At 35.4% G+C, this 23,120-nt stretch overlaps 1 protein-coding gene across 6 annotated transcripts in view; it reads left to right on the top strand.

Moving 5' to 3' along the window:
* LOC117231403 (calcitonin receptor-like) overlaps positions 1-23,120 on the top strand; it is a 165,602-nt gene that overhangs the window by 12,253 nt on the left and 130,229 nt on the right. For 3 of the 6 annotated variants that reach the window (XM_033489828.1, XM_033489827.1, XM_033489829.1), the window contains exons 1-2: positions 15,830-15,850; positions 17,488-17,559. In XM_033489828.1, the coding sequence (XP_033345719.1) occupies positions 15,845-15,850; positions 17,488-17,559 (78 nt within the window). In that variant the 5' untranslated portion in view covers positions 15,830-15,844. Of the gene's footprint in view, positions 1-15,829; positions 15,851-17,487; positions 17,560-23,120 lie in introns of those variants that run through there. The other 3 variants (XM_033489824.1, XM_033489830.1, XM_033489825.1) reach the window with 1 other exon arrangement.

Here is a 23,120-nt window from a genome sequence, read left to right on the forward strand (position 1 = left end):
ATACTGACTCGATTAAGGCACTGATGGAACCATAACTAATATTAAATAGCAGCATCTTGCGGCACTGGTGAATCGATAGTGTACGACATTAAAAGGCGAGAGTGTGAAATTTTGACGTAGACGCAAGTAGTGTTGAATCTGTAATTTTTGCAGTTACGAACATTTGCAGCATCAGAGATAGTCATCGGGTGATGTGAAACACGGCAAGAAAGTATTTCCCCAGAAAGTGCTCAGTCAGGACGATTGGAAGAAGAAAGACGATTAAGACGTATGTATTTGATACGTGCAATATGTAAAAAAATTGTAATTTATCACGTGGAATGTAGTTGGATGCGTATCGTTCGATTATATGAAAAATTCGAATAATCGAGATTTTATTGTGCAATCCATCGAAAGATTTTGGATTTAATATATGGAAATAGGAAATCTTCGAACTCGAAACCAACTGAACGATCTCAAGCTATGAACGATAAGTATAATAGCAGTTTTATCCTAACTTTAATGAATTTCAAAAATTTAGTAATGAAATATCATGAAATTTGGAACTTGTATTATCAATATTAATATTATTCTCTGGCAAAAGTATCGGCAATTTAGTATTCTTTTTACATAAATAAATTGAGTGGTTGAAAATTTGAAACGATTTACAGGATTACGTGAAACTGTAGAATGAGTCTTTTTATTAATTAAATTCTCTTTATTTTATGGTCAGGGTTAATGGAACGTTGTTCTATCGGCGTATCTAAATTGAAAGTCGTCGATCGATCGTCGCTGTATCGAATTATGAAATTCATTTGTGACGCTTGGCTTGTTTCCTTGTCGCCTGATAAAATTATGTCATATCCCCGTCAAAGCAGTCGTTTACAATTAGGATCGCGTCGCGTTTTCGTGAGTTCGACGTTAAGGAAAGATACGTCGTTACGTTCTTTTACGATTCGTTTCATTTCTGGATGTTGAACGTCGCGATGTTAAACAGAAATTCCATTCAAAAGATAACGGACCGAAGGATTTCGATATTAAATTGTAGAAACTCGAAGAAGTTTGAATTTCGATCGTAACGGGTGGAAAGATTTTGAATGTCAAATAGTTCGTTCTCAATAGAAACGTTCTAAATTTCAATCGTAACGAATCTACAAATTTTCCATCGACGGAGATTTTCGAATTTTCCACGAATCGAGAACTTTCGAATTTGAAAATTTGAAGACTGCGAAGAAGTGAAGCTTCCAAATTTTAAATACGGAAGCTTGGAAGATTTAGAGTTTAAAATATAGAAGAGTAAGATATTTTTAATCTCAGACGTGAGTAATAACAAGAACTTCGCGTTTAAGATATAAATAATTAGGAAATTTTCGACTTTTTAAACTTAAAATAAAAGTCTTCGAATCTAAAACATAAAGAAATCCAATGCCCTAAATTAAAATCACGGCGAATGAGAAATTACAAACTTTCTGGAGCTATGATTATACTGAATCTTCATTAACGTTATAAATAATTAAGAAATTTTCGACCTTCTCAAATTTAAAATAAAAGTCTTCGAATCTAGAACATAAAGAAATCCAATGCCCTAAATTAAAATCGCGGCTAATGAGAAATTACGAACTTTCTGGGGCTATGATTATACTTAATCTTCATTACCGTTATAAATAATTAAGAAATTTTCGACTTTTTAAAATTTAAAATAAAAGTCTACGAATCTAAAACATAAAGAAATCTAATGCCCTAAATTAAAATCGCGGCGAATGAGAAATTACAAACTTTCTGGGGCTATGATTATACTTAATCTTCATTACCATTTTCTAATCTTCATCGTCATTTTCATATCTAGACGCTATGTACTTAGATAGGCATATCGCTGCATTAAAACTCGTTAAAGTTCGCGTGAAGTTTACGCTTTAAAATCTCGTACTTGTCTTGACGGGGAACACGACCGGCAATTATACTTGTGGCAGGATATGTTACGCTCTTCGGGCTGCTATTTTAGCTGACACGAAACGCTTCGTAAAGTATTATTCGGGTATCACGATACCGTATTCACCGGTGATCGATAAGAAGGCAAAGTCTCGTAAAATGCAAAATCATTGCGTCGAAACTGACATACATCAGTATTTTTCCTCCCTTTGAAGAGAATTTGAGGTGGCGATCAACGCCAATAACTAAGAGGTCTGTCGTTTATTTCGAAATACCATACCGTACACAGACGCAGATTTTTTTGCACGCGTTAACTTGGATATGAAACTGATTTGCAGCAATTAACAGGATGGGTTTATAGTAAATTTGTCGGAAATTAGTCAAACGTGTTATAATTCTATAATGAAAGAGACGAAATGGTCATAATCACCAGCGTAGAATTAAATATGAATCATATTAATTAACTCTTAATATCAATTCTTTCACTAAACTAATTTTTCCCAGTGGAAAATGGCGAAGGGTAGTCACTGATGGGTTGACGAACTTAATAAACTTTTATTCTAAAATGGGCTCTTTTTTTTTCTGGCGGGCGATTGCGCATTGTGCATGACAACGAGTGGAATAAAAATTTTATTAAAGCACCGATCCTGAAACGATCGAACCGAAAACGATAGAATATACATTTTTTTATTGCTTGCTCGGCAAAAGCGATATATTGGATGATTTTATAGAATATTTCCGTACATATTTTAGTACATTTTTTTGCGAAAGGTTAATCATAAAGTTTCTATGTAATCGAACGAAAACATTACAAGAGGATGTAAGTTATTACGGGAAAGATACTCGTTTCGTGATATCGTTGTTTCTCGATAAACTTCGACTACGTTGCAAAAGGCAAGAGACGAATAGTCCCTTTGGTACAGTCTGCGTGATATAAGGCGCGATTTTGAATCGAATGAAACGGCGTGCCGTGGCGAAGCGCTGTAATTTCAAAAGTAGAAAGTTTAATTAAACGAAGTTACCTTGGCGGACGTTTAATTGGAGTATTTACGCGTTTCCAAGCACGAATGTTTCCAGCTAGAAACGTTTCCACGCTTTTGTGTATTTTATGTTTTGTATTTATTTTGAGAATTTATTCGACTGTGAAGATATCGGTTAGCGGGGGAACCATCGACTAACGATAAATGAAATTTAATTTCCAAATCGAGCGAAATGCAAATGCGTTTGATTGATGGGAATTAAATGAAATGCAAAATGTGGCGCGTAAAATTATTCGAGCAAAAGTCGACGATTCGATTTTGTCGCGCACCGAATCGGTAGAGGTGTTGCTATAATTGAACATCGAAAGGCGTTATATCATAGCGCGCAGTTTCAAAATCAATTAAAGAAAACTTCCACCTGAATTAGGATATTTTACACTGTCTGGTGTTTGATCAACAATGATCATCGATTCTATTTACGTTATTTCTCAAACTCTTAGGACGAGTTTAGCCGATCGTTTCAGCCATTGAATTTTATACCTTCGAACCACGATATCTTACGGATCGAATATGATTCTGCATTTACGCGAAACGGAAAAATTTAGAAAAACTATTTGTACGAGTTACAAGAGAAACCACGACGAGTTGAGTATCGCACGTGTCGGCTACGATCTCCTGACCGAACTTTTAAATCAAATAATAATTGTCAGATTTGAATAATAATAATCAATATAAATAAAAATCATATGCGAGATTTATTCGTTTTTCCGTTATAAGTGTCCTGATGCTAACGAATTAACGTACAAATATGGCTATTTGTTTTTCGTTATATAAAAGTTTCTGGTGTCAGAAAATAAAGAAATAACAATTATTCTCCATAAATCGCGTATCCGGCGAAAATGATCGATTTGTTAACGGTATTATCGACGGGAAAATCGATCCGTATCTTTTATCGAATACAACATAAATTTCATTGGACGCGGCTCGATCGGCCTGCACGACTTTTACCGTAGAAAATAGCGCGCGATAAATTGATTCGAACGGTGGGAAGCACGCACGCTGTTTCGTTGATGTTTTCATTGGTTGTACGCTGCTTACTTTTCCCTCGATTCGATTTACAGCAGCGGGTCTCGTTTTGCCGGGAATATATATATATATATACCGAGATTGAAAATGTCTGGAAAATGAATGCACGTACTTGCGCGCAACCAGAGGGCGACGATGAAATATGTCTCGGGGATTTTAAGCTCGACGAGAACGTAGTTTGTATCAGACAATGGCCACGATGAGTCTTTTCCTATACTCTTTGCCTGCGTAGCACGCTGTCACGTTGACACAATGATACATGTTATTCTTTTAAGCCTGCGATGTTACGCCCTATACAGAATCTCGTTAACACTGCACTATAGTACGGAATATTTCAAACGAAATGAAAATAATTAGAATAGAAGGTACAGATGGTCCAATAACGCAATTTCACTAGCGGATAATTGCGACGCTTTTAACGCGATTAATAATAATTTTGTCGAGGTATGTTCTGAAAATATGTTCGTTTGAATATCTTTTAAAATAATTACGATATCGACGTGAAAGTTTAAGGATATACTATAGACACTTCGATTATTATTTCTATATTGTTCATTTAATATTATACATACTATTTGATGTAATTGCATCTTATGTTTAGATTAATTGTAATTGCAACGTGGAATATAAATAAGAAAGAACTACTATCTTTTAAAGGTAGAGAAAATAAAAGGAGAATGTAGAATCGTATCATAGTATTTCAAACTACTTGTCGTATTAAACGATCCCCGAGGAGAGTTCTACCGTATAAGATGGCTGGAAATAAAATATTTCCTTGTCGGTTTTACCATGTGTAAACGAGCTTCTCTTACAGCGAATTTCCCCGAATATGAATCCCATATTTCTCAAGATATTACATACACTTTAATTTCCAGCAGGAATTTTGATGGAAACGTACCGAATCTTAAACCTTCTTCCCGGCAAAACGTAGATAAACGTGACTTATCGTGTTGCAGTCTTCGTAGCGTAACAGTAGGTTGCAAGTAAAAATAAGAACTGTGTTGCTCCATTAAATCGCATATTTATTCGTATCTGTGTTGGCGTGTAAAAATTATTATACCGTTGGCTAACGATTAAAATGCCTATAGCGCGAAGAAATATTTAAACAATGAAATATTGCGTGAAAAGTTGCCTGTCGAAGTCATTCGTTTCGTACGCATTTTACACAGTTTACTAAATCGACTATGGAAACGCGCAGTTATTAAATTACAGGTGAAACGTTTCACTATCAAAGAGATTGAACGAACGCCGAGAGCCGGTCGGTTGAATTCAATGGTCACGAGCCAAACTGCATCTCGAGGTTGTTCACGATGCGATAAATCCGTGAATTACATCGTTGACGTCGTTCGACCGCGGCTGAAATAATAATACACGCCGGTTCTGTATGTTTTATCCAGCTGATAGGAAAACAGTGATCCACGAGTCGACGATGTTCCTTTCGATTCGACGTGTTCGATATGATTCGGTAATTTTGTTTCATCAGCCGTTTCGTTTCGTTTTATTCGCCCAGTCGACTAGATTCGCTGGCATTTCCAAGTGAACATTTCATCGCGCGTGATGTTTATTTTACACCTGCAATTCCCCCTCTCATATTTCCTTCGTATTTCATTTCGTGTGTCGTCGTTGCAAGGGAACTTCGATTTCAATTTGTAATTTTTAGAATTCCGCGGCGTACAATTTCTCGAGACCGCTGTTTAAATTCCTTCTTTCGCTCTATCGCGATCTGCCATTTCTCCCTTTTGTCTCTTTACGGTATAGGAATTTTGTTTGGTCCGAGGAACATTTATTCACGCGCGAAACTCGCATCTTTTCTTGATCTTGCTACGAAAATGTCAATTGTTTCTTCGTTCGTCGATATTTCATGATTCTCAACTTCAAAACGATCAATATGCTTCGAAACATTGACGATACGTCGAGGGTATCCTAAAAGTTACAGAAGTTAGAAATTTAAAAATCCGTATGCTTCGCAGCGTTGAAATACATTTCTATATGTATAAATTTTGAAGCTTGGAATTTTATAACGATATCTTCTTGCTAAAAATACGAATCTTATTTATCGACTTTTGAAATTGCTCAATTTTTGTGAAACATATATTTCCGTGACATTTTCTATGGTAAGCTTCCTATTTATATCGTAAGAATCGTAAAACTGAATTGGAAGAATTATTTCAGTTCTCTCGGCGAATCGATAGCATTGAATTTAGCGTGGTTGAATAATTAAAGGAGTTTGGAAATTATTAATTTCGATAGTTCACATTGAAAGCAAGTTACTGTAGCAATACGTATATTTCCATAAAGAGGCTAACCATGGAAATTAGAACAATGCATATTCAAGATGTACGGTCGTTTAAAGCGATGAATATGGTGAATGAATTAAGCTGCGAGTGTGATATTTGATAGGAGTTTCATAATTTAGTAGGGCTAATTACTGGACTCGTTAATTAATTTACTCGCCATCGTGTCAGGCAACGACCACCATTTCCACAATAATTATGAAATTATACTATCCACTCCTTTCGCAAGATTAATGTCCATTTGTTTGCGCCTAAAACGAGATGTTTTTCGGTGAATAATAGAATAATCAATTTCCTGTTATGGATTAGTAAATGAGCGACGAGTTTCAATTTATTATGACCCACATAAAATTCGCCGATAGATTTCCCATTAATTGTTATGATTTCCACATTTCTGTCTGTTCGTTTTCAACGGTATAATTACGTCGAAATGTAATGTTTTAAATCAATTAAATTAGGAAGCAATTATACCTAATCTATTCGCCTTTGTTAATACGTATAACAAAAGCACCATGGAATATAGATCATCGATACAATTCGAAGGCTATTTATAGCTAATCAAGATAAACGTTCAAAGTTACTCTAATTATAAATTGGAAATTAGAAATTATAATAAAGCTATAATTATTATTATTATACGAGTTATTCCAAAGTCGCATAAAGTTATACAAAGTCATTCGAAGGTTACGCACTATTAGTTTGAAGCCGAGATCACTCAAGGTTATTTGAGGTCACCGAGGAGCAATCAAAGTCACTGGAAGACCACGTGAACGTTGCCCTAAGGATAATTCAAGGCAATTTCGAGATCGTTTGATCGGTTAATCGTTCGGTCGAAATTTGTAATGTAATTTGTATGCAGAGTAAAGAATTAAAAAAAAAAAAAAGACGAAGAAAATTCGATATTATAAAATGGAAATATAATATGGAAATTGTTCGAACGAGCCACTCGATGGATAAAAAATTCTGTATACCGGTGATTATCCGGATTTCATCGTGTGGATGATGTACGCGTCGTACGAACAGCGAGGGCCATTAAATATTTGTTATCGATGATATCCGCTACCATAAATTGTTTCGTGGACGCAAATCAATTTACGTTAGGAATTTTTCGTGTCCAGCCCCTTAAATATCATTTTTGACCAACCACGATATCAATTAATTCCTGTCCTTCGATCGAGCTCTCTCGCCATTCACTTCCACCGATACGTATCTGTAATTATAACGATTTGCTCGTATACGAATACTTTGTAATTAGATTTTTTTTTATCGCGCAAGAAATTTACTCGCTTTGAACTCAATTTTGAACGACGGATCATTAGTGACGTTGCAATATCGTTTATTACAATAGCGTTTTACAAAGTTGCTGACCTAACGTGTAGATTGATATCTGACCCTATTATCCGCTAACAAACTTTTCATACAGTCATCGTATAATATAAATTGATATATTATTTAGCAACATAAAATGTAAAACGTGTCTCGTATGCTTAATTGAACTTCGAACTTTCTCTTGAGGGCTGCAAGGAAAAAAAAAAAATGAATATTTAAATTCGAATTCTATTAAACTTTAGTAATACAAAGTTGGGTGATCGATGTTCTTTATCAAGATGAGGTTCCGAACGATCTCGTAGTATTTTTTATTATTTCGCAACATCGCATTTTTATTACAAAAACGTTGCCATTAAACTGAATGAGAATATTATCGAGAACTGTTAATATTTACCTGGCGTACAAATCTAATTATTATTATCTACAATTATTATTTGTATATATATATATATATTGAATCTTGAATATCGAGTCTCTATTTTGTTTCTGGTTTCTTGTTCTGTACTTGGTTCACTCTTACGCACATTTTTACCATGTTATTTCTCAAGGTTCTATTTTTCACGTTTATCAAGATGTGTCTTTATTGTGTTTATCGAGTGTCTTTTCAAATGAAATTGCGTTTCATTACAGATGTAAAGATAAACAAAGAGAATGATGAAGCTAATGATAGGACAGACCGCCTCGATATAGCCAACGCTTCCCTCGTACTTCAAACACTGAGACTGGGTCGATCTCTCAACTTCGAGCTTCATAATTCAAAACTTGAGAAATTTCGTAGACTCTTAACTCCGTGAACTCCAGCATTTAACGGAGTTACTTTTAAGACAAGATACCGAACTTAGGAAATTCGACGAGATATCAAAATATCGATTCAGGAAAAATTATTATTAAGCAGACTATAATTTAAACATTAGAAATTGATTTTTCGTTGTAAAGCCTTTTTTGGAGCTGCTTCCTCCATATTTCAATACGAAACACAACTTAATAAAAAACTCCATCAAAAATTCGTTTCTTACGCTACGATATACTTTTGATGATTTTTCCCTTTATCGATTCCTCGTAATACATGAAACGCAATTTAATATAAAGTTTTATGAAGATCGCAAGGCAGACGTTAGAAATTCCATCAAAAATTCGCTTTTCCTTCCGCATCTTTTTTACGACGATTTCTTGACATTCTAATAATCGACCACCTTCTTGAAATGTACGAAACATCGCGTCGCATTTATCATTCACGCGATAACGATGCAAACGGAGGAATTAAAACCGAGCGTTTTATCGGGTCGAGGAGTTGGTGCACGCTCGGTGCTTTTTCAAGGAAACCATAGTATTCCCGTTGTATAAACGAACAATTGCGAACGTCCATGGTTTACGTGGATAAAGGATGTAATGTGTGGGCAGCTGCATCGGAACTGATACAATTGTTCGCGTATTTTGAGCACATTGCGTCATTATTCGTTCTAACTAGATGCATGTTCGGTTTTGATTACGCAAGACAATATCCTAACTGATCTTTTCTCTTGAATTTACCGTACCACAAGATAACGACTCATTCTGTAAGCTGGATACTGTTTTCCACGTTTTGAGTGTTATTTGCGACGTTGAAGTTCTTCGAAATACTTGAAAATTCCCATTGAAACTTCCATTGAGGCTTTCATTGGAATTCTACGAAAGACATCGACTGTAATAGTTTCAGCAGAGGAATGATTGATATCAGGAATCGTTAAGGCTATTGTTCGTAAGTATCGGCACGCTTACGATAGTCCAATCCTGAAGAATCTTTAGGGAATTCATTCTTATTATAATTTCTTACGATATCAATTTATATAGCGAATCTACTTTCCTTTGTATATTATCGATTATTTAAATCTTTTATATAGAGTCTGACTCGTTGCGTGATTTATGGTTCTCGTGCAACAAAGTTTAATTTAAACTTCAATCTTAGTTTCAATTCTCCCGACAGAGCAACGTTAAATATAAATTATGCATAATGTTTTGGTACTTTGCAACTGACACAATGCAGCCAGTGGCTAGGTAGATAGCTTAAACTTACATACGAACAAAATCCTAAAACGTTCTTTCTCTGAATAATTCCTTAAATCGAATTTCAATTTTCTCTCGTATCTAAACGATCCACTGGAAGATTCTAAGAACCGGCACGTAATTCTTAATTTACTATATTTTCTGTAACTCTTGCATACGTGTAAATTTCTATCCGACTAATCGTCTTACTAGTAACCTGTGTCAATTATCGCCTTTCGTACGAGATCGGTACGCGTCTTAATACCGTTGATACGAAATGAAATCTCATAATCCGCTTTGTCTTTAACAAGAGCTGTAGAACGATTAACTTTTTAATCGAACGGATACACAATTTCTTCGTACTAGTTGCACAATTTCTTAGAGAATGCTTCGTCCGTCATTGAACGAGTCGAAGGGAAGGGAGAATACTTTTCATCTTAATGACCAGTTAGGTATCGATCGCCTTGACAATCGGAAATCGTTGGCAATCGAAGTAATCAAGGTTTCAATGGTTTATTTCACGGAGCAATCAACTTCTCAGTCGGACGTTAGTTGGCTGGAAAAACAGTTAGCTGCTTGTCAGAACAAGCTTCAGACATCCTCGATAATCATCAAGACATGGCATATAACCCGTAGTTGTAAACGGCTGTAGCACCTGTTTGTCACTTCGTTGAAGTAAACACGTTAAACGTTAGCGTGTTGCTGGAGATTTGCTCTGCCGCGTGTCAAGTGGCGAGATTAGATGTAACTTCTAAATCCTGTAATTCGAAGAGACGTATATGGATTCAATTGAGCGAACTAAAGTAATTAAAGACACGCGTCGTATGACATGTGAATTTAGACGCTCGCGAATATTACAATGTTTTGTAATGAATCGTAATATACGAAAAAGATGGCCACCTTTTCTGGTAAAAGAAGTAAACTTTTTTTTAAAAAAAAAGCGGATGATTACAAAACATTTTTGTTCCTAAGCTGTTTTGAAAAAAAAAATCTATAGTCAGTTTAATTTCTAGAAAAAAGCCATTACAGATTATACCGATTAAAAAAAGAATCTCCAATTTAACAAATATTATTGCTAAAGGTATTTTTGACCTAATTTAATCTTGAAAAAGGTCCTGTTTCATTGGCAATTTGATTCAGAAAAATATTCTCTAGCCAGCGCAAACCGATTTCTAAAAAAGGAAAAAAATCAGTCAAACTGTTTAAACGAAAGATCCCCGTTTTCATCAAAAGGAGTTCCTAAAAAGCATCCTTAATTTAGTTGAAACCTAATTTTAAGAAGACACCTGTTTTACGTTAATCTGATTTCTGAAAAAGAGATTCCAGTCGGCCCGACCGACACCTAAAAAAATCCCAATTTATTCTGTGCCAAATTTTAAAGAAGAAGAGTGTCGATCTGGCTGATTTCGGCAGTAAAAAAAAAAGAGAAAAAATCTCCTCGCCGAAACCAATTTGTTTCCAAAAAAAGCTTTCCGCGTTCTAACTCGATTCCATTTTATTCAGTATTTTACTTTCAATAATAGACCATTTGGTCAACGTCCAACGAAAAAAGCTGACTGCGATTGTCGCAATTTCACGTTTTATCTTTCGGTCATTTTTAATCGTCGATGATGTTCGATCTTACCAGATCAAAGCCGTGTTAGTATTAAAATGGCACGTTAGCCGCGTATTGGAACTGTTACTAGAACATAAATACTAGTGTTAAATACTACTCATGGACCGAGCATTTAGTTTATTAGCTGAAACGAGTGGCAAAGTTGCGCTACTTGTTCAAGGATGGTATACCGTTGTTGTATATATAGGGTGTCTCCAAAATCGCGACACAAGCGGTCGAGTGTTAATTGCACATAGAAAGATGAGTGGAGAAAGAGAATAACCTTCTTCGTTCGAAGCTTCGTTTTCGAGAAAAATAAACTCGAAAGGTGCAAGGTTGTACGCGTATCAGCGACTATACGTGTTTCTTCGTTTTCCAAATAAGAAGAAAGAAAAGACAGGTACACGATGGCAACGATATCGAGTAGAAAAATGCCGCTCGTCTGCATTTAAGATAAAATGTCGCTGATGAAGTTGCCGCGTAATTAGAATGAACGATAGATTCGAGTGACTCTGTCTCGTTAATGAGCAGACCGGTTAATTGGTATTTAAATAGGGTTGTTTGAAATTAGCAATTTTGTGGGGATATTAATCGATAGGATTACGATACAAGTATCATACATATAAAATGGAATTGATGAATATTTAATTGGCGATATTAATTACAGGATATATTACTCAAGGAAATTATAGCGTTTTCGAATTACGTGAGAAATTACACTTTTCTATAATTGGTTTTACGTATCCGACGCGTTCTTCGATTATCGAGTTTGTAATAAAATCAGTGGTGACATTGAAACGTTTATTTTATCGCAGTGCAGAAAACGCGGTATAAGTTTAGTTGTATCGGAGGAAATTCTTCATTTACGATTTTTATTTGTGACTCGAGGTAAAGTCGTCTTAGTCCAAAGAAATCGTATAGGAAAACAATGACGCGTTTAAACGGCCTTGCAATTACTTCTGGAACCGCAATTTCTCTCGGTGTTTCTGGACTTGACGAGATTTATTTAGAGTCGAAAAAAAAAGAACTACATTAAAGTCACCAGCACGAAGTCTGCTAAATCTCACTGCTTTTTAACAAAACGATAGCTTCGTTCGATGTCAAACGATTTTCGTTCATAGAATTTGCACGCAGACGAAAATCATTTAGACGCAGCTGCAGAGAACAGCTTTCGCTGTAACTACGACCCTATAAATTGAAATACTATCGTGAGATAAAAAATTTGTAGGACGTAGATCAATTCAGTTTGCAAATTTGTCTCCTTTCGTTCTTCTTTATTTATTTTTATTGAGCTTTCAGCTTTAATATTCTCTCGTTCCAAACAAATTTATAATATTTTCTCCGTATATTTGCTAGGTAGATAGCCTGTTCTAAAGATTCAGTTTTACTCTTGTCTTATAAACCTTTAACAAACGCATATTTCTCACTGTTCCCCCTCTTTTTTTTTTAGTTATTCAGTTATTCAAATCTTTTCCATGGTTTCGAGTAAAGTGAGAAAACTTTAACCCCATGTAGTAACCCCATTGGCTGATTTATCGCGAATTTACGTACAAGCTTTTAGACATGGCATAATTTATAGTAAACTTCCTTCACTGCTGCAAACTGTGTTTCGCCTAGATTTTTAGATTAATGGAAGCTCGAAATATCGTTCCACGAAGCTTTAAATCGTTATCTTAATTTTCCCACTTTCAGCCCTTTATTTCAATTCTGTAAAAGTCATTATGACTAAATTGCCTTAAACTTGGAGATAATAATATATCTTTAAATCAAGAATGACCTATATCGGCGAACGAATAAAATTACAATCAAATTTAAATGAAACCTATTACGACTAAATTTTATTAAACTTTGAGAGAATTAACTTTTACACTTACTTCGAAGGAAATACGTATAACTATTTCTCAATTTAACAAATACGTATATTCTCACGCGTGGCGATATCACGTATAATTATCCTCATTTTCGAAATTGTATGCGAACATTACATCTGTAAAAGTATACTTGTAAAATATAATTGGCTCGATAAATAAATCCATGGGTATAATTAGACCATCAAATCCAGGCGAAGTAAATTAATTTTCGACAAAGAACCACAAATCGCTGACCAGAAACTCCGTAAACTCGAAGGTTTTCGTATCGGTTCAACTTCTTGGCGCAGCTGTTGCTATAAATCTATTTTAACATACATACTCCGGACGTTTATTGATGAACTACAACCGCGAGCTTTTTTCCACGGAACCTCCCTTCATCGCTTCTCGTTATCGCAATATTGTTTACAACGTTTGTAACCTTGCTTTATCATTCAACTTGTTGCTGATATGTTCTTTCGCCCATCGAACTTAACTCGAGAAAATACACGTCCAGTTAAACGGAAAGAACGTCCACAGCTTTTAAACGCGATGAGAAAACATCGTGTTACATTCTGTCCAATTTGTCGATAGTTCGACTGCTAGAAACGATGCCAAGGATTAGATTCGTGAAACGTGAATGGAGCGTGTACAACAAACGAACGCTGTGCCGAATAATTCTTACGATTAAAATCAGAATACCACGACAAAGACGGATGATAAAACATACAGCGACGAATAAAAATGATGGTTGTACTTTAAAAGCTAAGCTTCTCAGTTGTAACCAGAACTTTATCGTTAGATTATCATTTCTTATCCTTTTTAAACTTGTAAAGTTCATCGTGTATTTATTCATTTTTTAATAATCTCGGAAATCTCAGTTAAACGTGTTCTTTTCAATTATTTTGCTTTACAGCATTAGCCACGAGCCAGTAAAATATAATAGAAAAGCTAATTGACTGAGACCTGGACGAGTAAAAGAGTATAAACGTGAGACCACAATGTGTAAAAATTATATAAAGTAATTTTATATCATTCGTACGCTTGTGTTCTTTTATCTTTCATTGAAGCTTTCTACTCTCCAACTCGTTACATTTATTAGACGACGCTCGAACGCTTTTCTTTATTTGGTATTTTATATTACAATGGACGTACGCGATGCGAACGAAATAACAAAATTGTGAAAAATAACTAGAAAATGCAAGCAGTGGAATGCGTTTAATTCGTATGAAATACTGGCTGTTGTCTTGCAGTACTTATGGCTAAAAGTGTATTTCCGTATCTCGGTGTATGATAGAACAGGCTGCTGTTGTAACAAATAAGGACATTTAAAGTTCATCGAGATCGTTTTAGCATACTTCACTGTACCCGTATCGATGAAAACTTTAACGTGGTAAAATTACGTAACATATGGTGGTTTTGAATGTACGTTTAGAAAAGTATTTAATCGTCGGTAATGTGTTAGTTGCGTCATAGTGGCGACTGACATGGACTGGCAGTGGAAAGTTGCGGTCGGTGGTTAACTCGTCGGAAGCTGGCAGACAGCCAGACGCTTCTACCGATGCTGTTCCTAGGTTAAATCGAAGATCGCGCAGTGTTCGTGGAAACGATGTTGCTTGAAACGTGACTACTAGTCTTTGTGGAGAATATTTGGGATTAAACCGTGTTCGTGATAGTCTTCGATAGATCTGCTGCCTTGAAAGAAGCGGTTGAGCCGGGAAAGAATCGCTTACCCTAGTCCTTCCAGGAATAACACAGCTTAGATCTAGACATTTGTTTGTTTTTCACATAAAATGGTCTGCGACGATTTGATTTCGATATAGCATGTAATTTCGTGAAAGTTGAAAACAAAATGAATTACTACCAGGGACAAAGAAAAATATGTGCAATTCTTTCAATTGCCTCTGACAATTCTCAAGGTAGTTGACACTCGTTAACGTTTCATTTGGAATATTTTTCAATGAATTTACGTCGTTGAATTTTGTCCTTGAACGTGGCGATCGTAAGGAGATTGCGGAGATTCCCTCGGTATCTTTTTTTCTCACAATTCTTTCTAGCGCGTTGGTTTTTCTATTTTATTTATAGTACTATGATGAAAACTATTCTTTTTTAAAGCGTAGAAATATTTCTCGTATCCGTCGTTTGTATAGTTGGTTTCTGTAAACTGTCTATTACCCTAACATACCTTTGTATCTAATGACTCTATTTATGTTGCTCAATAATTTTCAGTTTACGCAGTTGTTGCATATTTTTCCACCGTTTCATCTTTCATAAGTTAATTAAACAGAATACGGCATATTTCTCAAATTTAAATAAACCTTCGAATTCGGGTCAAAGTTTCTATCGAGATGTTATCATCGTTGTATCGATGGATTTGCATTTTTATCTGTTCGTCAAACGAATTGCCCCGATGTCGTAAGCTATTGCGTTAACAGCGTACGAGCATTTTTCACAGTGTGAAAGAGAACGGAGGCTTATTCCGATAGTAATCCGTATCTGTTCTATCGACTGTCGTTCCTTTTCTTTTTTTCTTTCTCTTATTACCGTTTGTTTTCTTGTATCGTTCAAAACACATTGCAGAGAAATTGCAGAGAAAGTGGATTTTGGATTATCGAATTTTTCTACTCAATCTTCGATATGTATCGATGGAACTCGGACTCGCGGAAATAGCGACAAAGAATAAAGCTGAAAAACATAATACGAAGAGCGCCAGAGATTGGATTTCTTTTTATAGCTCGAGATGGGATTTAAAGAAATATCGAATATCTGAAGATAAATCGCCAGATGAAGGTAGCGTAACGTAATTCATTTCTAAAAATTCCTTCGACAAATCTTCTTAGCGAACATTTTCTCCCCTCGCGTATTTCATGGATTCGCATCGTAATTTATCGGAATGTCTCTCGTAGCGCCCCGCATCAAACAAAATTTGTCATTTTCCACGTTTCTTTAAATTCTGGCAAAGTTCCCAGCCCTTTGCTAAAGTACGTACGATATCATACGCGCGATCTCTTTACGGATCGTCTATTGTCCATTATCTGTATTTCTATTAAAGTTTAGCCTTATTCGTAATTTTTTAAGTAGAAGATTTTTTCATTCGCTCCCTCCATCTCCCCTCGCCATCACCGCCTCTCCTGAATCCTTTGCAGCCGATATCGAGCGAAAGTTTGGAGTTGACTTCTCTTCCGTTTGCGTAAGATTTTCGAGCTTATCGATGTTAATAGAACGTAATGACGATATTAATAACCGAAGTGTAAACAATTTGTTATCGAGCAAACTCTCGGGAGTGTAAAAAGCATCAGCAGATTTATCGAGGAAATTCCCTGTAATTTACTATCCGTTTGCGCGAGATATCCGAGTTTAATCACGTTGATAGAACGTAACGACGATATTGATAATTGAAGTGTAAACAGTTTAAAGTTAAACAGGATCGTGTAGACGTTTCATATTCATTAAATTTATGGAGGAAATCGAGGGAGAGACGTTGGGGATTGCCTCCTTTTTAATCCCTTTCAATAGACTCGTCGTTGCTTGTATTCGTGGCAATTTTTCGTTCATTCTGATTATGCGTAACTGAATGTGTTCCATAAATATGTATGGAATTTGCAATTATAGTAAAAATAAAGAAAGTGGTTGATTTATTTAATTTTGCTTTCGACCTATAGACATTTTCGCTTTTATGCTCAGTATAGTAATCACCTTTCTTTAATAGCGTGTTATTTATTCATTTATTTATAATATATATTTACATATGTTTCTTCGATGATAGTAAGCACAGCTGCTTATGTATGGCGATCGGACAAAATGTTTCCCTTTGGCTATGTGATAATTTCTCTACGCGAACGAAATAATTTTTGATACATTGGATTGTTCGAAAAGTACGTAACGTCTTTGTCAGTTAATACATTCCATATGTCTCGTGTTTGATGGGACTGGAAGATTCGTAAACTTTCATAAAATTTTGCAAAATACCTTCTTTTTCTTTGGCAGCTGCTGAGTACCGTTGAATGTTAAACGCACGAACCAAAGAAAAAAATTCGGCATTGGTGCCAGTTTCCAACAAAAACGTTGTATCTTATACTTTGGTGAAAAGCGGATAATAAAAAGCGGACTATTATTTATCTTGGCTTTTACGAAATCTTTTTATAACGAGAGAGTGAGTACTTCGAAAGCTTGCAGAAATACCTTCAACGTATTAAATACCGAAAAAAAACAAGTTTTTCGCAAAAGCGATCATGAAGCTACGTAATAAGCAATAAAAATTCCCGAGAAAAATGATGCGCGTATTACTTGATAAAGCGCGAGCTCTGCAAAGATACGTTAGCTTTAAATATTTCCTAAATTCGTTTGTGAACCTTCTCGACGATATAACGTACAAATAATTTCCGATTTTTCGTTCTAATATGTATTTTCATCTCTGTTTGTTACAGAGACCGCCACAGTTCGAAGACGTTACGTGTTCTGCTTCATTAAAAATGGTTAATATGGATATGCAAACTGAGGTGAGTAGACTTTTTGACGAAATCTTTACATCTACTATCATCGTGCTCCCAGAAGATCACTACGTTGTAACATAGAGTCGTCCTGTATACATATATTACATAGTCACATGAACACACACACACACACACACACACACACACACATATATATTAGCAAAAATAAATATGAGAAGAAGATAAATTTACCTTACGACCGAATAGTACGAAATTCGTATGTATATTAAAAGAAATTGAAATGAATGGTATATGGAAAATATTAAATTGTAACATGATATTCGTTTCGTTTTCTCATTTATATAATAAATATAAATACAGGACGAATCTATGTTATTATATTATACAGGCTGGTTGGTAACTGGTGGTACAAGCAGGGGTGAGGCTTTGTTTTCGAGAAAATCGACTTTGAATTTTCGCTCGGTACGCGTGCGGTACGTTATAACGGATCTCACTGTAGATCGTTGTCTCGATGGAAAAATTAAAAAGAAAAATTTTTATTCTGTATTTTCGACTTCTTTTTTCGCGTAGAATCACCCCCTTTCCTCTTGTACCACCAGTTACCAACCACCCTGTATATTACAATACAATACTCTGCTATTCGATCAAATTTGAGTTACTCGATCGTGGTTAACACTTTGACTGCCACTCAGCGAAGTAGGAGTATCACGGTGCAGATGCTCGAAATATTCCGTTACTCTTTTGAGAGAAATATTTGTTGCAAAATTAGCGATCGAAATATAAAGAAAAACGACAGGAAAATAAAAAAAACCGAAACTGAACGAAGGATAGACTAGAAAAATAAATTGTAGAAATTGCATTGTTAATGGTAACGCGACTTTGACTATTCGAGTTTGTATTATTCTAGCCTGGTTGATCTTTTTGAAAGTTGAAAAATTGATTTACCTAAGTGTAAAAAGACGTAATTCTCTTTATGCGAAGCACAGAAACGTTTCGCGGTTATTTTTTGAATACGCAAGGTGTACGAGTTGAAGAAAATCCGTGTGAAAAATGATTCAGTTCGAAATAGAAAGCAACGGTGTCTTTTGTTAAGGCTTGTCATTCTTTTAATATATTCCAGTCTCTCTCCGCCTGTAAATTTCAAAGTGAACTGAGATTTGAAAGTGACTAATACTTTTTCGAAATAGAAACGAAAATTTAACAAAACGCGTTCTAACGTTAGGTGGTCGATTTATGCATATTTCACGTTTCTTCAGAATCCTTCTATTCGTTCGTACAAAAGCGATTTATTACGAACGTTCCGACAGATATAAATATTTTTCATTTATTTTCAAAATGCTCCCGAACATTTTAATTCGATGCGATTCTTCGATGAAAACGTATCACCAGAGAGATTTAATGAAAATGCACTTGTTCGCAATGGAAAAAAGAAAAATAACGCTTTTCAGATACCGACGAAAATCGATAAAACAATGCGAAATCGATTTGTAAATAATAATATTCTTGGTTAACAGGATCACGAAGCGAAATAAGTGTATAATAATATGATAATACGATAAAAATATAATACAATAGATAATTGTATAACAAATACAATTTTCGACGAATTGAACTTCAAAATATATTAAATACCGTATTCAGAAGAACATTGTATTCGGTGTGCATTCGCATGAAATTCAAATAGGTTACTATAAATCTGTTTGGCGATCGTGAACCTCGTGATATTTCTTGATTTATAATGTCACTGAACGTGTGTGAAATTCAGTCGCTCGAAACTATAAAAGTTTGAGAATAATGACACAAATAAATATTTCAGTGGAATTCTAAAAACTTTGCAAATTTATTTTATTCGATAAAAAATCATTGCGACAACTTATCATTGAGTAAATAAATCAGAAAAGTTGTTACATCATCTGATAATAAACTATACATTATAGGAATAAAAGATATTAGAATTTTCCAAATGGCAATGAATCTCCCCAATATCAAAATAGGTACAAGTTTTATAATTTTATAGTTTGATATATCTATATATCTGAATGCACCGAAAAAAGTGAAACTTTTCGTGTTTGAGTCAACAACACGACGAAGTATCCCGAAGTAAAACGTTAACGAATAACCACGTCCTTGTTCACGATTCTTAGCCTCGAGTTTAAGTAAATATGAATATCAGTTCTGGCTTACTATCAGTTCCGGCGTATTTGCATCTTTCATGCGTTTCTTTTATTCTTTTTCGTTTACGTTCCATAAAACGGCACTTAAGAATGTTACGTCCACTTCGGTCACGTTAACATAATCTTACGAGCGTTTAACTACAGTGTTTTCTTACAAAATTAAATATCTCATCGAGAACATATCGCGCGTGAAAATTGGAAAAATAAATTCCTTCGTTGTAATTCTTCAATTCTTCGTTTAGCTCGTTAACAGGCTGTAAGCAATGTCGCCACGATTATTCAGAATTCGTGCTTAATCAACGAACTGAGGGATTTAATTAGCAACGCGGATCTTCTCTAGCAAACAATTTCTCTAAAAGTGGAATCTCTCTCGTTCGAGAAATCCGATGCCATCTCAGTCGAACGACGAGCGATACTGCTGAACGTCGATGCATTTAACGAGATTTACCGATCCTCTGTGTGTTCCATTAATTACGACATCGACGAAATATGGTCAGCTCACTTAGCAGTCTGCGAACGTTGTCAGAAATGTCGCTATCAGAGAGAATATTCGAACGTGATTCCTCATTAAACCAGGAACACTCTGATAGATAGTGATACGCGCACAACCGCACCGTGTTACGAGGCAAACGTGATCATCGTGCTCTTGAAAAATTCATGGAAATGTTTCAAAAATCTACTCCTATTATTTCGTACGTAAAAGATTGCATCGAAGTACAACCTGTTTTTGCAGTTACAAAATCCAAAATGCAGTTGCAAATGTTGTTTAGTATTAGTTTGATATTACTTTAATAATATTGCATTTTTAACGTTTCACATCTTATCTCAAAAATCCACTCTTTCCATTACCTTGTAATAGAAAGCTAAAAATCTAAACCAAATATTCAGCCACTGTCCATGTTTTGATATCTCTTGAAATATAATTCTCATTTTCATGCACATAGAACCAGCCTAAAAATCTCCATTACAGTTTAACGCCACTTCACCCGCGCTATACAATTTCCACCTACCGTCGCACCGAAAGCATTTCTCTAGCTTATTAATTAAAGCTCGCATCGCTGGTCCTCGTTTGCACGATTGCAAGCTGAAATTACCTCATCTCGAATGACGCGAATTATCCAGAATTCTCCTCTGTAACATATATTTCATACGCCTTGATCGATTTCGAGATACGTTTATTATCGCGAGAAGCGTATAAAAGATTTTATTTCGGCCGCTATAAAGTGGCCAAAGAAATAGACTCGTCGATAAAAATATACCGATGGAGTTTTACCGGTGTGTTCATAAGCATTTATTCCGCATATGGCCTCGTGATGACTCTCAATGATTAACCGCTGTTACGCTATTTCTGGCAACGGTGCTTCGCGTTTTAGCTTTAATTGATTCTCGTTCATGGTTGCCAAGATACGGTCCTTAAAGTCTTCTCCTTCGATAGTCGAAGCTCCGGCGACGAGGAATCGTTCGGATAAGGTTGGCGAATTTTCACACGGAATCGCTATAACGAGGACGAACGCAAGAAAAGATGGAAGGAAAGCAACAGGAGGAAGCATGCAACAGATGGAATTAAAATTAGATCTTCGTCAATTCTTCGCTTATATTGACGTTTAATAAAAATATTGCGGATGAAATAAGTAGAAGCTTTGAGGAGATCGAAGTGAAAAGAAGACGCAGGAGCATCGTGGTTGTAGAATTCAGTAGGAGTTATTTTCCAGTCGTAGAATCTGTTTACGACCATAGTAGAACCATAAAATGCTCTTCGAAATAACGAAATCCCGTGAAAGGTTGTATTTCATGAACTGGAAACGTAAAGGCTGTCTCGCGTCGCATCCAAAGGATAAAACGAGACGCGTGCCATATTATCAATGAACGATCTGGATGATGGTTTTGGAATTTGTAAAACACAGTTCCAGCTATTTCGGAGTTTATTAGCTGTTATTATTGGCTTGGAATTCGTCTTGGATCGTACGTTCAATTCGTTGCACACGAGGAAGCGATATCGGATTTTACAGTGTCTGCAAAGTAATATAATAGAATTGTACATTCAGTGAATTCTGAAGTACGTACGAAATTAGGTACAGAGAGGACAATGGAGCCGCGGAAATCTACGCGCCGTGATTTTTGAATAATAAGTTCTTCTACAAGCAGAGACTCGATCGCAACTGTGGAATCTGCTACTTTATAACTTTTGGATTATAAAATTCATCGACGGAGACGCCGGAATCATAAAATTTATATATTCTTATTTTTCTCTTTCTCCTCTCGTTCTTCCACAATTTCGAATCTTTCATATTCTTCGGTTTCTGCATCGCGTGATCGATGGAACCGTGCAATTTTCGTAATCCATGATTTTCGGTCACTGGTCTAGCAGACCAGAATTCTAATAAATAAACGCGATAGTAAATCGATACAATTAGCACGAGATCATTGCGAATTTTCCAATAAATTGTTACAAATGTATCGAAGCACATAATATGTTAGATGAGGTACCAGATCGGAAGATTCGCGTGATAGTCATTGCAATTATATGCACAATATGTTCCATGACTTGATCCCAAGCAAGGCAGCCTGTGACAGCATTACGTAACAGCACCGATGAATTTATGGTCGTGATGAGTTGCTCTATAAATTATTCATTTGCTACGCGACAACAGCATTTGAAAAGGGATATGTGTACGTATCGTGGAATACTCTTCGATTACGGAACGAATACAAATGAAACAAGTGTAACCGAACAATTTCAGATCCAACGAAGTTTCTAAGAAGAAACTTTTGCAACAAAGAGAGTTAAATGAAATTAAAACAGCTACGAAATTATATCTTAGGAAGTCTAAACAAAACGCATTATATCGCAAAACAACGAATATTTTCCTCTAGATGATAATTTAATGTAAAACTTGTTTACATAGGATAGAATAGTCTATCTCTTTATATAGAATGGACGGAAGTAAAAGTGGATAATTATGAATAGATAAGCATCGAGGAACGAAGTTATATTTTAGCTGCAAGAAATTGGCAAAGAAGGCAGAAAGTGTAAAAATCGATTTATTTGAAATATCTTATGTTATAGAATATTTTGTAATGCTACGTGAATTTGGCAACAAACACGTCATTCTACGCATTCTACGCACAAGTAATTCAATTACTTAATACTAAAAAGTAGATTCGGCACGAAATACATCATGCAACACGGATTAAAGTATCAGGTTGTCCGAAAAGTTTCTTTCGTTTCATAAGGAAATAATAGACGCACAATGTTTTTTGTTTTATATTAGTTTATCGAATTCTGCATGAACATAATAATAGAAAAATAGAACGAAATGGATCATACCTAATTCAATAAAATAATATAAAACAGAAATCGTTGTTCATCTATTCTCACCTTATGAAACGAAAGAAACTTCTGGTGGATAATTCTGTATTATCACGCTAATC

The sequence above is a fragment of the Bombus vosnesenskii genome, unplaced genomic scaffold, assembly GCF_011952255.1.
Source record: "Bombus vosnesenskii isolate JDL3184/JDL3185 unplaced genomic scaffold, Bvos_JDL3184-5_v1.1 scf7180000013272, whole genome shotgun sequence".
NCBI lineage: Eukaryota > Metazoa > Arthropoda > Insecta > Hymenoptera > Apidae > Bombus > Bombus vosnesenskii.